Consider the following 15,248-nt stretch of genomic DNA (forward strand, 5'->3'; position numbering starts at 1 on the left):
TTGCCAGTCTTTCGAGGCAAACTGAGGTGATTCTGGTTCCCTTCTGCGTTTAGAAAATTACTTCAAAGCCCAGCGGAAGCATCAGACTACTGAATTCCATTATCATTGCTTTTATGGCTTTAGACGCCAAATGCTAAATCACCCAGTCCGTCCGCCTCTCATCTGCGAACTGAACTACTTGTAGGTCATCTGTGGTGATTGTTCGAAATTTTGGGATAGGATGTAGTAAAATCATTACATTTCGTCAATTTAGAATCACATAATCCTTTGTTGTTGTCAGACGCTCTAGGTACACCCGGTTTGTTTCCCTCTGGTAGCGTTGTTCTGGTCTGATTGGCCGAACATAGGTTTCTCAACTTTTGGAGTGTCTCGATTCGTACTCATTTACTTGATCATATTAGGCTTCTGCACGTCTTTCACTCCAATCGGGCCTTTCAGTTCCCACTTGCCCGAACATGTTCCTTTTGCTCAAGCCTTGGCCTTTTTCCTGTGCTTGACCCCTTTTCTTCCATGGTCCTAAACTGGGGAATTTGCTCTTCATTACATCTCTTCCCCTGCTTGTCGGGCATCTGTCAGATGCTTAGCTGACCATGTATTTGAGATCTGTAGCACCTGCCTGTCAATGTCCTCCAGATCTGTACTACTTGCAATCCTCCATTCCTCGGCTGCTTCTTCTTCTTGTATGATTTCCACCAGATCACTCAAACAGGAGTCTGATATTACCTCAAGCCCACCCATTCCCCGTTTGCTCTGCTCACGATTCCCTAACGCCATTGGAGTCTTCAATTTTTGCATTGTAATAACGTCTCCATGTTCATCCTGTTTTTGACGCTTCACATTTGGTGGGTGCAAAGTGGGTGGAGGTGTTTTCAGGTTTCTCAAAAATGCCCAAGACCCCTTTGTCTTTCGTTTCCCTCCTTTTTAAAAATGTTTTTAGCTTTTTTTTGTTGATTTTGCAGGGGAAGGGCTTTGTTCGGAATTCTGTCTCCCCCCTGGGTTCGAACTTTGAAATATGGAGAAAACATATGCCTCTGGGGCATTCCAGAAAAATCCTTCTGTTGAGGGTTGGATATTTCCCTAGGGTTCCTGTACTTCTCCCGGTGGTAATCATCCATCCCTTCCTTTCCTTTCCTTTCCTCCGCCATCAACACTTGCACTAATTTCATTGATTGATCTTCTTGTAAGGGATTGCATATCTTTAAAATTATTCTGCACCCATTTGCAGTATTCAAGTACTGCTGCCATCAGGGTGGTCTTATCTAGCTCTTCTCGCCTTGCTAAAATCGCACAGATGATTTTGCCAGTTCAAAGATGTTTCAGCTTCCTTATTCAGCCACTCCTGGACCTTTACCACAAAGCCCTCTATGAGGGTGGCTCGATATTTCAATGAGTCATTGAGAGCCTCAGACAGTTTCCCAAAAGGAGCCAATGTCATTGAAATGTAGCCCTTAAAGTGTTTTGTAGGTATGCCAAATCTGTCGTAAAACAAGGGCCCATACACTTCTAGCCACGGCAGGGGATTCCTGTTCCTGTCTTCCTTCATCTGTTGATACCGAAGATAGACTGCTATCAATGTCTCTGGGTCTATTGTCCCACTGTCTCAAGGGGGGGGGCTTTCCTCTGGACTAACCTCCGATTTTCTGTTCCACTTATCAGCTGCCTCTCCATTGAAATATGATTTTTTTATTCAAGCAAAATACTTCACTTGAGGTATATACTACCAAATTTGGAGTCATCAAGGAGTCATTTCCAAATCTTTCATTTAGGCTTGCTAAGCTCAAGCGTTTTAGATTTTCTATTCTTGATTTCGAACCTTCCAGTCCCATATGGTTAGCATTTACTTCATTCTCCCCTACCCTTTCAGGCAGCTCTATTTGGCTGGTCAAATTTCGACCAGTCTTCCCAATAATTCTATTGGGGCTTTTTTCTCATCATTATGCAGCCTAGCTTCCCGCCACATTGCGTCCTGGTTGCTCTTCAAGGTTGAGTCACCCGGGGGTGGGGGGTGGGGGGCAGGGGGTGCAGAGCTATCCTCAATTAAATGGGCTTATGTTAAGGGTTCCATACCCTCACACTCTCTTTGGAGCAGATTATCTGATCGGTCAATGTCTCTAGTAGCATGGTCTGCACAAATATCAGTTTCCTGAATTGGAAGGGGTTTTAAACCTGCTCGGGGTCTTGCCGTTTTGTTTGTAAACAGGTCTGTGAGCCCAGCCCCATCATGATAGCACCACACTCTGCCCCCTACCCCCACTAACCCTCCTCACCTTGATGTTCTTTACTAGGTCTTCTACATGGGCAGGCAGCTTACCTCCTTCACTGATATATTAACTGCCGGGTACCTTCCTTTTTGCAGCTCTCTACCTCGCCACGCCGCAACACTCTGCATGACACTCCGCGAAGCGGGAGTGGTTTTAAAGCAGTCAATGCAGTAACCAATAGAAAGGGTAGAACGACTCTCGGCTTTGTCCTCCTCAGCAACACTCTGCTTAACACTCCCTGGACACTGCTATTTTAGCCAGATTGCTTTACCAATGACTGCTTAAAGAATCTTTGCCACTAGGTTGCCTTCCATTCTTCATATCCCTGTTTTTATGTGTGAAACTAGCACTTAACTGATTCTAGGCAAAAGAAACACGAAACCAGCATGGGTGCTTTATCTGAGCAAAACAGCCACCGTGCAAAAGTAGACCGTAATTGATGAAATAGAAAAATATAGGGAGACTCTTGACGTCTCTTGACTTTCCTCAGACAAACACGCACACACCCTCCTCTCCCACCCTTTACTCACTTTCAAGTCCTCTGCCAACTCATCTTTACCCCTCTTGTGATCTATTTTTAAATCCTGTGATCTTAGCTTGTCCTTTCTACAGAACTCACCCACCCTCAAATTCATTCACTTATCTAAACACATCTTCACTCTCATTAACCACTTCACACATTTATTTAAAGGATATTTATAATGTGCTTATAGCAACAATGTGTTTCGAGGTGCAACAAGACAATAGGGTGGGGGACAGGTTTGTTCTATACAGGACAAGGAGGTGCAGGGGAAGTGGCGAAAAGGCCGGAAGGGTAGAGGGAAAAACGAGTGCCGGTGGAAACAGCCAGGGGAAAGCAGAGAGTGCAGAGAAGGAAGGTCACTGAGTAAGTGTGAGGTACAGGGCTGAAAGGGCTAGTGCAGGGGAGGGACCTGGAAGGACAAGTGCAGGTTGGGGGGTGGGGGGAATCAGGGGATACCAAGTGCAGGGGTAGACTGGATTTGAGGGGCCTGGTGCCCTGTAGAATTCTGAGGGAACCAGGCAGCCAGTCAAGAGGCAGACAGTGATTAGCAGGGGTGGGGGAGAGGTAAGGAAGGAGAAAAGGAAGGTCTTGAAGAGCTTCCGGAACTTAAGGAGATTCGGCTCATCCTCAGTAATGTTCATATCCTTAAAAGTATATTAAATAATCAATTCAATTATCCATTCATACAACCCCACATCCTCATATGCTTTTATACCTTAGTCATTCATCATCTTAAAAATCTTTCATTCATACCTCCAAATCCACACTTATTCGTCACAGGTCTTAATCATTCATTCACACTTCCTCCCTGGCCCCATCATGCTTCAATCCTCACATTAGTCTTCATTCACCCACCTGTCCATCCAATCTACGATCCTGTCGACATATCTCCCTCCGACCCCTAATCTGCCTATACGAGTCGTAGTGCATGAATGCAAAATGCTTTACCCATAAGACAACAAAAACTATTCGAATTGTAAATGCTTGTATAATTTAATTTACAGGTGTTGCTTAGTGAGGCTTCTGCCATATCTCAAAGACTTCCTGGAGGACATCATTTTGTATTGGAATGCCAGGCATACCACTTACCATCAACAGCACAGGCTATTACAACTATGTTCACTACTGGAGAGTGTCTCAATTTTATTGCATTTCCTGCAATTTTGTGATCACGAAACTCCTCGGCTGAAGTGGGTGCTTTCTCCGGCGACACGCCCTGATGCTCTGATCGCATAGTGCCCCCTTGATTTGGAGATAGTTTCCAGGGGGAGTGAGCGCATGGGAAGGTAATGGGGTCCTCAGGGCCACTTGTCCGGTCCCCATAGTAGTATTTTTTAAGCGTTTCAAGAGATTGAATCAGGCCTGGACCGGTTCACCAACATAACTTGGCGTGAACAGTATTAACTTTTATCTAGTTCTTGAAGAAAACCTTCATGCAAGAGGATGTCCAGTTCTACAAATTCTCTATAACATCTTATGTGGAGGCTCTGCAGGTGTGGATACCAAGAGCACTGTCAAAGACCAGAAAAACCTCAAAAGGTGGCGATGAGTAGTCAAAAAGCAGAAGTTTTCCTGGTCCAAACAACCCAAGGGGAAACGGGACACGAAAGGCCTGCTGTTTTACTTAAATTGCTATCAAATTCAAAATAGGAACAGTTTTACTATGATCTCTTCTTGAGGTGGTTTGACAACTTTTGAGCAAAATATCTGGTACAAGTTAACTTGAAAACTGGAAAAAAGATACTAAAAATGAATACATAACCAAGAAAAAGAAAACACTTACCGGTTTTAAGGCATCTAGGACTTTGGACCTAAAAAGTATTATGGCACAGAGCAATGCTACAAGCCAGAAAATTAACAATATGCAGGACGACTGGACTCCTTTCATTCTCTCATACTGAATTAAAAATGTAGCGAGCAACTGTAAAGAAAAAAAAAGGAATTATTGTGAGATTATTTAACAAGTGTAACAATGTAACAGTTCAGAACAATCCTCTAATCATCTGGTTATGACAGACATAATCAATTAAAACAGAAATGCACTCATTCGAAAATCACAGCATTGCAAATGAGACAAACAAGTTACTTACCAACTAGTAACGTTCTTTCGAACTCATTGTTGCTCCAACGTATTCCACATCTTTGACATGTAATGTCCACAGCTGTGCACTTCGGAAACTTTTTCAGCAGAGGGTGCTCTGCGTCGATGACGTCGGGTCGATGTCCCTCGTAGGCCTCCGTCAAGGGCGACGTCACGGATGTTATAAATAGGACGCATAGCGCCCCTGTAGCCTCAGTTCTTTCCCTCAGAACGTTTGGCACCAGTCTCATGCCTCCATGACTGCACATAGCCTTGCGGAAACGGAAGCTGCAATCGCATAGGAAATTCTCCAGAGTGGCAGGCTGGGAGGGCGATGTGGAATACGTTGGAGGAACAGCCAGTCGAAAGAACGTTACCAGTTGGTAAGTAACTTGTTTTTCGAATGGATTCTGTCCTCCAACATATGCCACATTTTTGACAGACTCCCAAAGCAGTACCAGTAAGTGGAGGAGGGAAAAGAATTTAGAGAATCCAATCAGAATGGGGAATAAAGAACCGCCTTCCCAAAGGCCATATTCGGACCATGGATCGTATCCAGGGAGTAATAATAACAAAGGTGTGGAGCGAATCACATGTAGCAGCATCACAAATATTCCTAATAGGAACACCCCGGTGTAGAGCGGTGGAAGTAGCCACGCCCTTAGTGGAATGAGCTTGCAGCCCTTCAGGAGGGTCCTTACCCTCCAATCTGTAACAATCCGTAATGATGAGGATAATCCACCTGGACAAGGTCTGTTTGGTAACAGCCTGGCCCAATCGGTGTCCAGCATATCCTACAAAGAGTTGATAGTCATATCTGACCCTGGACATCCGAGAAATGTAAAAGCTCAGAGCTCTCCTAGGATCCAACCGATGGAGTCACTCCTCTTCCTTACCAGGAGGAGGAGGAGGATAGAAAGATGGGAGAACGATCTTCTGACTCAAATACAATTCAGATACTACCTTAGGTAGAAAGGAAGGACATACCCGCAGTACAACCCTGTCCTTGTGAAACACAGTAAAGGATGACTTAGAGGAAAGGGCCTGCAATTCACTCACTTTGCGAGCGGAAGTAACCGCAACCAAGAACACAGTTTTGAAGGACAATAATCTCAAAGGACAAGAGTGCAAAAGTTCAAACGGAGCACCCATGAGAAATTTCAAAACCAAATTTAAATCCCAAACTGGCACCTGGAAAGTGGATGGCGAGAACACATTCCTCAGCCCTTTAAGAAATTGAGAAATCAAAATGAATCTTAAGTAAGAACATTCTTCAGACGAGCGCTTAAAGATGGACAGCGCCGCCAGGTAACCCTTAATGGTATCCACTGGAAGACCCCTGTGAGCCAATGAAAGTAAGAAAGACAAAGCCATAGGAATGGAGCACTGAAAAGGATCAACATTGTGTCCTCTGCACAAGTTGCATAACTTACCCCTGTGGCAACGGTACAGGGATTTTGTTGCAGGCCGCCTGGCTGAAAGCAACACCTCCATCACGTCATCCGGGAGGTCCCAACCCTTATACCTCAACCTTTCAGATACCAAGCGTGAAGGTAGAGTCTTGACCTCTGGATGGAGAACCTGACTGACCCCGAACTGCCGAAATTCCCTGCTGGATGGCCCAGAACCAGAGCTGCATTGCCTCTCTGCAAAACGGGAGTGACCCTACCACCCCTATTTGTTGAGGCAATGCATGGCCACTGTGTTGTCAGTCATGATCAGGACACTTTTCCCCCTCGCACAGACGGCAGGAAAGCCTTCAGGGCTAGCCTGATGGCCCTCAGCTCTAACAGATTGATGTGGAGTTGGGACTCCGACAGAGAAACGACCGCTGGCAGTCAAGTCGTTGGCATGAGCGCCCCATCCTGTGAGGGAAGCATCCGTCACTACAGTCACCTCGGGCCATGGTTGTCGAAACAGCTCCCCCTTCATCAGGTTCCCCTTGTTGGCCCACCACAGAAGATCCTGGGAGACCGAGAGTGGAATTTGAACGGGATCCGACATCTTGCCTGAGAACTGCAACCACTGCATCTTCAGGATCCATTGCAGGTATCTCATCCTCAGCTGGGCCTCTGCCACCTGAAAAATGCAGGATGCCATGAGGCCGAGCAACCTTAAGAATTCAAAAACCGGGAGACTCTGGGCATGTTGAAACTTGTCCATCATCTGCACAATGTGATGAGCCTGCACCTTAGGAGGCGAGCACTTCGCCAAGGACGTGTCTAACACAGCCCCAATGTACCGGAGCTGTTGGGAAGGTGTCAGATGCGACTTCTTGAAATTCAGGCAGAAGCCCAGCTTGTGGAGGGTGCGGCAGGTGAGACCGAGGTGATACAAAGCTTACTTGGGAGAGCGTGCCCGGATCAGCCAGTCGTCCAGGTAGGGGTAGACGTGAATCCCCCCTCGCCGGAGGTACGCTGCCATCACCAGCATTAGCTTGGTGAAGACCCTCGGGCAGAGGTCAATCCGAACGGCAGGACCCGAAACTGAAAGTGCGAGTCGCCAGCCACAAGCCTCGGGTAATTTCTGTGATTGGGATGAATCTGCACATGAAAGTAAGCATCCTGTAGGTCCAGGGATACCAATCAATCCTGAAGTTGAAGATGATGATTCAACAGAGCCTGGAGGACTTGAGAAAGAGTAACCATCTTGAACTTGTCCTTCCTGAGAAGTTTGTTCAACCAACACAAGTCCATGATGGGTCTCAATCCCTCGTCTTTCTTTGGGAATCAAACAATAAGGGGAATACCATCCCTTGTTCCTCTCCGCTACAGGCACTTGTTCTATAGCGCCTTCCTTCAGCAGGATTAAGATTTCCTGCACAAGGAGAAGATCCGGAAGCTTCAAAGAGTTTCCCCGGTGGATTGTCGTGAGGCTGCGGAAGGAAGGGAAGCCAGTAGCCGTGGGCTTTGGTATACAAAACCCATGCATCTGAAGTAATGGCTCGCCATTCTTCGAGATGCTAAGACAGTCTGTCCCCAACCGGCGAACCATGGGACATGGCCTCATGACTGTTTGGAAGTGGCTGCGGCAGTGCCTGAAGGCAAAGAGGCAGCTGCCTAAGTGGCTTTGGCACCTCTATTTTCCCAACCACCACAGGTTCTTTTTCGCTAGGCCCTTGAACTGGCGGCCCCTCTTGTTCTACCAAAGAAGTAGTAATGAAAAGAACCTCCACCAGAGGTTGACGCACAGCTGCGCTTAAAGATTTTGCCGCAGCTTTCGAGGTCTGCAACCTCTCAAGGCTATCATCAGCCTTGTTGCCAAACAAATATGCGCCATCAAAGGGCATGTTCAGAAGACGGGCTTGCACATCCGGATCAAAACCAGACTTCCGCAACCACGCAAAACTGCGTATAACGGTGCTCGCAGCCATGGATCGGCTAACACTGTCGGCCGTATCCAAACCCGAAGGAAGGGATTTGCACATGGTATGCATGCTGTCTTGCACGAGAGCAAGGAAGCCGTCCCTTTCTTCCCCCCTCGGGAATATGCTCAGCCGCTAAAGAAACAGTTCCACAGAGTGTGTGAGAACCTTGCCAATGCACAAGTGGAGTTGGCCGATTTCAATGCCCTGCTCCCTGCAGAAAATACCTTCCGAGCCCAAACGTTGAGGTGCTTGTCATCCCTATCCGGAGGCATGGTAGGGTACACCGCCTGCCTCCAGGTGGCCATAGCCGCCTGAACCACCAAACTCTAAGGAGTGGGGTGAGTGGATAAATAGCTGGGGGTCGCTAACGGAAGGGTGGTACTTTTTTGTCAAAGACTTATTAACAGCCGGAAGAGATTCCGGGGACTGCCAAGCAGCTGCCACCCTTTTCTGTATGGTAAGATGAAACTAACACCGGGTCAGAGGATGGACCTTGATCGAAGATGTCCATTAGATCATCCTGTACAAAGTCTTCAGGAGGACTGGACCAACCCAGATACTCCGAGACCCTAGGCATGAGCCTCCTGTATGAGACTCAGCATGAGCCCAGGCTCAGGCCTACCAAATTCCACTTCCGGAGAAGTGTCCAACCCACTGGCATCATGAAGGGTTTGCCTCAACTCCTCTGACTGTTTCCAGAAATAATTGGCGCCAAATCAATTTCACCAGGGTCCTCGAATTCAGACCTTTCTTCCTCTTCATAAATGTCGTCCAGAGGGAGTTGAAACTCTGGCCTGGAAACAGAAGAGGGCCTGGAGTCCATTACTGGCCTCACAGACGTCGCAGAATCCTTCCTAGAAGGATCCACCACATCAGGGTACTCCAATGGCAAATTCTGGACAAAAATCCCCAAAGGCGTCGAGAGCAATGAAGGCTTCGACGCCGAGAGCGTCGACAACCTCGACATTGTGAGCGCCGAAGGCTTCGCGTAGACACTGGTGCCGACGGCACCGTGGGCTGATAAGATGGAAAAGCGTCAACGTCTGAGTCGGACAGACACAGCGCCGACCGAGTCGACGTCGGCTTTGTGCCCTTAGTAGGTTGCTCCGGTCTCGCCGGGGACGAGGACCGAGACCTAGAAGCATGTCGCTTGCGACCTTCCGAAACCTTGTCCAAACGGGACCTCGAAGGCTCCCGATGCGAGACGCGTCACGGACCCAAGCCCGAAGGCGTGCGAGCCACAGTACGAGACTGATCCAGGCCAGCTTTGTTAGAAGGCACAATTGGATCCATGCCCTGCGTTTGAAATATCGCAAACATTTGCTCCTTAAAGGCAGCCCCATTTCTCCGAAGTCGAGGACTTCGTCGGGCATGCCACTTTCCGCGCTGCGTCATCCTCCCAGGAGGACACGGAAGGCGACCGGTGATGGCGCTTCCGCAAATGCAGCAACGAGGAAGTAGAATGGTGGGAACCACTCCTGGACTGGGTAGCCCGGGCCTCTTCCCGACGCAGAGAGTCGCCCCTCGAGTCATCGGTGGACACCACCTTGGATTTCAACATGGATTTATGGGACTTACTGGGTTTAGAGCCCCCACCTACCTGGAGATTCCCTTTCTGCTCCCGCAAGGCCTTGGCAGTCAGCGACTGTCATGTAGAATATCTTGACTCTCGACCAAAAAACCACAAAGAAATGCGATGCGGGTCGGTGATCGACATTTTCGACTTGCAGTCCCGGCAGGTCTTGAAGCCAGACCGCGGAGTCAGAGGGGTAAAAAAAAAAAAAAAGACATTGTAACGATGAACACATGAGGCACGCCGAGTTTCACGAAGCAACACGTTCATGGAAAAAGCAGAACTGAGGCTACGGGCGCCATGCGTCCTATTTATAACATCTGGTGACGTCGCCCTCAACGGAGGCCTTCGAGGGACATCGACCCAACGTCATCGACGCAGGACGCCCTCTGCTGAAAAAGTTTCCGAAGTGCACAGCTGTGGACATTACATGTCAAAGATGTGGAATACGTTGGAGGATACAATCCATTCGAAACTGTTTTGCTTCTCTTCAAAGCCAAGTCAAGTCAAGTCAACCTTCACACGCATTCATGGAAAGCCTTTCTCCACAGCTCACTTAAAAACTATCAATGCTCCTTGTCCAATCCCCTCTGAAGGCCCATCCCTGGCCAGATGCCAATCCCTGCACTAAGGTTCATAACTATGTACAGAAATGGTTAATCTAAACTTTCCAATAAAATAAAAAACATTTTGGTATTTTATCAAATAACATACCCCAACAAGATAAAGTGCAAGAGGGGGGGGGGATCCCATTCTCTCCAGATATGGATATACAATCTTTATTTCTTAGCAATGTTAAGCAAGTCTGCCAAAAATTTGACATAAAAGGTTGCAATCACCGATTCATCCAGACGGTCTTATACTGTATAAACTTAATGTTAAACAGGGTGGCAATGACAAGAAGGTATCAGATAACCAGCAGTCCTTTTGCATCATCTTTGTTATCTAAATGAGAGGCAGTTTTTGTACACATGTTCATTCAACAGGCATTAATAGAAATGTCTTGTTCAATGGGGTATACTTTGGAAATGTTATTGGCAGGTGTATGATTACTTGATGTGTATAATATATATATATATAATGCATTACTCACCGTAATCGTATTTCTGATGCTTGTATCTGCTTAGATTCACATGCTATGCATAGACTGACATCTAGTGGAAGCTGCAGATTTCGCAAATCGAAAGGGACGTCCACAGGGCGTGCCAGTAATACTATCCCTGGTATACTATCCATAGGTACGTCTACTGTACCCATCGTGCTACACGCGTCGAGGTCCCTCAGATTGTTTTGTTTCTGACATGAGGTTGCATGAAGTGTAGCGTGAGAACAGGTGTAGTAAAGTAGATTTTAGAATAGATAAAACTCAGAAAAACATCTATGCACCTTCTACTCCAAGGGGAGGAAGGGTGGGCGCATGTGAATCTAAGCAGATACAAGCATCAGAAATACTATTGCAGTGAGTAATGCATCCCTTACTGAATCTGCTTAGATCACATGCTATGCATAGATTAGCAAGCAGTGTTTGGAGAAGGTGGTAGCTTGTGAGAAGGTACAGCTGCGAAGAGGGAACAAGTTACTTACCTGTAACTGTTCTCCAGCATGGGTCTGGCATGGATTCAAATGCTCATGAATATTCCCCGTCTGGCTGGGAATCCTCAGTAAAAGAAAAAAAAAATCAGTTTAATTTCTGAACTGCCTTTCCCCTAACAACCAATCACTGATCTCTGGGTCATGCTGCCCCCAGCCAATGACTGCCCTCTACCTAAGCCCCTCCTCAGGCAGCCATCTTCAGATTTGGTAGCACGTAAAGGGGCAGTAGGACCAAGAGAAGAGCCACAGAGGTTTAGGAGGGAGAGTTTGCATGTGAATCCATGCTGGAGAACAACAGTTAAATGTAAGTAACTTGTTCCTTCTCCAGCATGGGGTCTGGCATGGATTCACATACTCATGAATAAACAATACACACCTGCACAACCACGGGAGGTGGCAAGGCTCAACAGAAGCAATCTCTTATCTCCTCACCAAGCTCATCTTCATTCGAACAGGTTGCGCAGCACTGCGTGGCCGACTCTGGACTCATGGAATCCCTGTCGACGCAGTAGAATTTCATGAAGGTGTGTGTCGACCTCCACATAGCAGCTCTGCAGATGTCCAGCAGGGGCACACCAGACAGGAACGCTGTTGTAGCAGCGATCTCCCTGGTGGAATGGGCTCTCGGACAGCCAGGTGACAGTAGGTTATACAGCCGAAGAGCCACCTTTAAATGGAAGCCTTGGATAGGGCCTTCTCATGGTTCATAGGACCAAAGCTCACAAAAAGCTTAGAGGTGTTCCAGAAACTCTTTTCGTGCGGGCCACATAAAACTTCAGCGTTATAGCCACATCCAGCAAGTGCAAAGTCCTTTCAGCCAACGACAAAGGCGTCAGGAAAAACACAGGTAACACCAAGGGCTCGTTTAGATGAAAGTCCAACGGCACCTTAGACATGAAGGAGGGTTGCATCTGCAGCACCACCCTCGTCTTGTGGAAAGTCATGCAAGGTGGCTTACAGGATAGGGCCTGGATCTCACCCACTCGTTGTGCAGACGTGATGGCAACGAGAAAAGCAGTCTTTCACGATAGAAACTTGAGTGGAAAAGAATGCATAGGCTCGAACGGGGGTCCCATGGGCCTAGTAAGTACCACATTGAGCTCCCACGCCGGGGCCGGAGCCTTCACTGGTGGGAACAAGCGGAATAGTCAGTTGACAAATTCCTTGACCAACCAGTGCGAGCACAGGGAGGGTCGTCCTGGGGATCTGGTGTAGCAGGAGATAGCGGACAGATTAACTTTGATGGAGGCGAGAGCCAGCCCGGATTTAGCCAACAACAAATATGGAAGTACCTGAGGGGCCGTGACCATCAGAGGGCAATCTTCTGGGAACGGCACCAAATAGCACATCTCTTCCATTTGAGTCTGTAGCATTTCAAAGTAGACAATGCTCTAGCCTTGGCGAGAACTTCCTTGCAGTCTGCCGGGAGATTATAACCACTGAATTCAAGTGCTGCAGGAGCCAGGCGACAAGTTCAGAGACCCTGGATCGTGGTGAAGAATGGCGCCCGCTTACCTGGAGAGAAAATCTGCAACCACTGGTAGTTTGACTGGTGGGGACGCTGAGATGGTCCAGGTACCAGATCTGCCTCGGCCACACCAGTGCGACGAGGATCATCCAGCACTGGTACCGTTTGAATTGACTGAAGACTCGAACTAACAGCAAAGGAGGGAATGCACACAGAAAGGCCTTCCCAAGGGAATGAGAATGCGTCCCCCCATGCTCCCCTTCTGGGTGAACTTGCTGGCAAACCTACCTCTGGCACTTGGTGTTAGTCGCCGTCGCAAACAAGTCGATCTGGGGGTGGCCCCATTTGACGAAAAAGGTTCTCCACTAGGTGCTGCCGAAGTTCCCACTCGTGGCAAGAGAGAAGCTCCCTGCTCTTTACTCCTGCCAGATGAAACTGAATGAGGAACATCTCCTGGGCGACGGCCCAGTGCCATACATCCTGCGTCTCTTTGGAGAGCGCTGGGGATCTGGTGCCCCCTCCCTGTTTCCTGATGTACAACATCGTGGTGGTATGGTCTATGAAGTCGCGCACCACCTTTCCCTTGAGGATCATCAGGAACGATTTGTTGGCCCAAAACACCGCCCGTAGCTCCAGAAAGTTCATGTGCAACATCTTCTCCTCCTGTAGCCACAGGCCTCTGACGTGAAGACTTCGGTGTGTGCTCCCCAACCTTCCAGGGAAGCGTCCATCGTGACCGTCTCCTGATGCAGTGGGGCCTGGAAATCCGCCCCTCCGGTCAGATGCAAGCACACGTCCACCACCTTATCACCCGACGAAACTCCTCGTCGAGCGCGATCCTGTAATGGAAACCTCTGGACACCTGGATCCAACAGTGGCGTTGAGAAACTCCTGCAGCGGGCACATCCGCAACCTGTATAGCTGGATGAGGTAAATGCATGACAACATCATGCCGAGCAGAGACTTGATGGCCCTCACTGTCGCGATCTTCAGAGCCAACAGCCGTTGCACCTGTGATGGAGTCAAACAGGACTTCGCATAATTCACCGAGAACCCCAGATCCGTCAGTAGGCAAACAGTCCTCGATGTGCAGTCGACAGCGGAGTCTCTTGATCTGTCCCAGATGGGCCAGTCATCCAAGTAAGGGTAGACATGGATGCTCTGTAGCCATAGATGGGCCGCCACTGGCACCAGGTGACACTGGGCGTGGCCTTCAGCCCGAAAGGAAAGGCCTTGAATTGGTAATGCTTCCCCTTAACGACGAAGCGCAGAAACTTGCGGTGTCCTTTGTGAATGGGGATGTAGAAGTAAGCATCCTCCAGATCCAACAATGACTGAAGATCTCGCTCTTCCAGTTGTCCGAGCACGTGTTTTGAGTAACTCCCAAGCCGCCTTGGAACCGGCTCCATCGCCCCTTTCTTTAACGTGGCCCGAACTTCCAGCAGCAACTGAGGGATGTTGTTTTCCTGCTGTGCCACCGGTGGTATTTGTGAACACTTTTGTTGGAACTCTAGAGTGTGTCCACAGGCAAGAGCATCCAGCACCCAACAGTCGGTGGAGATGGTCTTCACACGCTGACGAAGTGCATCAGCCGGCCTCCCACCGATGTGCACAGATGGGGGCTCGACATCCTGGCCAGTTCATTCTTGCTTGGAGGTCGACAGGCCACCTTGCGGTCCCAGACAACTGCGTCCTCCTTCGAAGGCCTTGGAGTGGCCCCCTGTTGGTTTCTTGGGCCCAGGAGCGGGAAGGTTGACCGTAAGAAGAGGAGCCCCTGCCAAAACACCTCGAAAATCGGGTAGACTTGCCTCCAGAGTACCAAAAGGAAGGAAAACGCTGCTGTAGCGTGTCCAGGGCACGTGCTGTCTCCATGTCCACCTTGGCGGCCTGCAGGGACTCTTCCACCGCTTTCCCAAAAAGAGTGTCCCCGAAGGGCATGTCCAAAACACAGGATTGGACCTCCTGTCAAAAGTTGGGGGGCCTTGAGCCAGCCACAACGGCAAAGTCGAATGTCATTGCCCATCTGGCGGAAACCCGCGTCCGCAATGTCCGTGGCCAGTGTGATGGCGTGGTCCGATGCCACTTCTCCCTCTTGTAGATTCTCCAAAGTCTCTACCCTCTCATCGTCGTGCCACGATAACAAGGGCGTTGGCGGCCTTGATAGTGGTCCCTGCAAAGTAGATAACACTCCTACCCATCATATCAAACTTCTTCCCCTCGTTGTCAGGAGGGGTGGACGCTGCAGGAGATGTTGAGCTCGACAATTTCTTCTTGGCCGCTGCAGGAACCATTGAGTCCGGCGACGGCTGGGCCCACAAGCACTTCATGCAGAGTCCGGCACCCTGTACTTCTCTCGGGGGTCCCTCTTCGCTGGGGCTTCATG

At 48.8% G+C, this 15,248-nt stretch overlaps 1 protein-coding gene across 2 annotated transcripts in view; it reads right to left on the reverse strand.

The window, feature by feature from the left end:
• ABCC1 (ATP binding cassette subfamily C member 1 (ABCC1 blood group)) overlaps positions 1 to 15,248 on the reverse strand; it is a 2,255,476-nt gene that overhangs the window by 1,922,032 nt on the left and 318,196 nt on the right. For both annotated transcript variants that reach the window (XM_069647115.1, XM_069647114.1), the window contains exon 4: positions 4,568 to 4,705. In XM_069647115.1, the coding sequence (XP_069503216.1) occupies positions 4,568 to 4,705 (138 nt within the window). The remainder of the gene's footprint in view (positions 1 to 4,567; positions 4,706 to 15,248) is intronic.

This window comes from Ambystoma mexicanum, chromosome 2q (genome assembly GCF_040938575.1).
Source record: "Ambystoma mexicanum isolate Mex_15411 chromosome 2q, UKY_AmexF1_1, whole genome shotgun sequence".
NCBI classification, from domain to species: Eukaryota; Metazoa; Chordata; class Amphibia; order Caudata; family Ambystomatidae; genus Ambystoma; species Ambystoma mexicanum.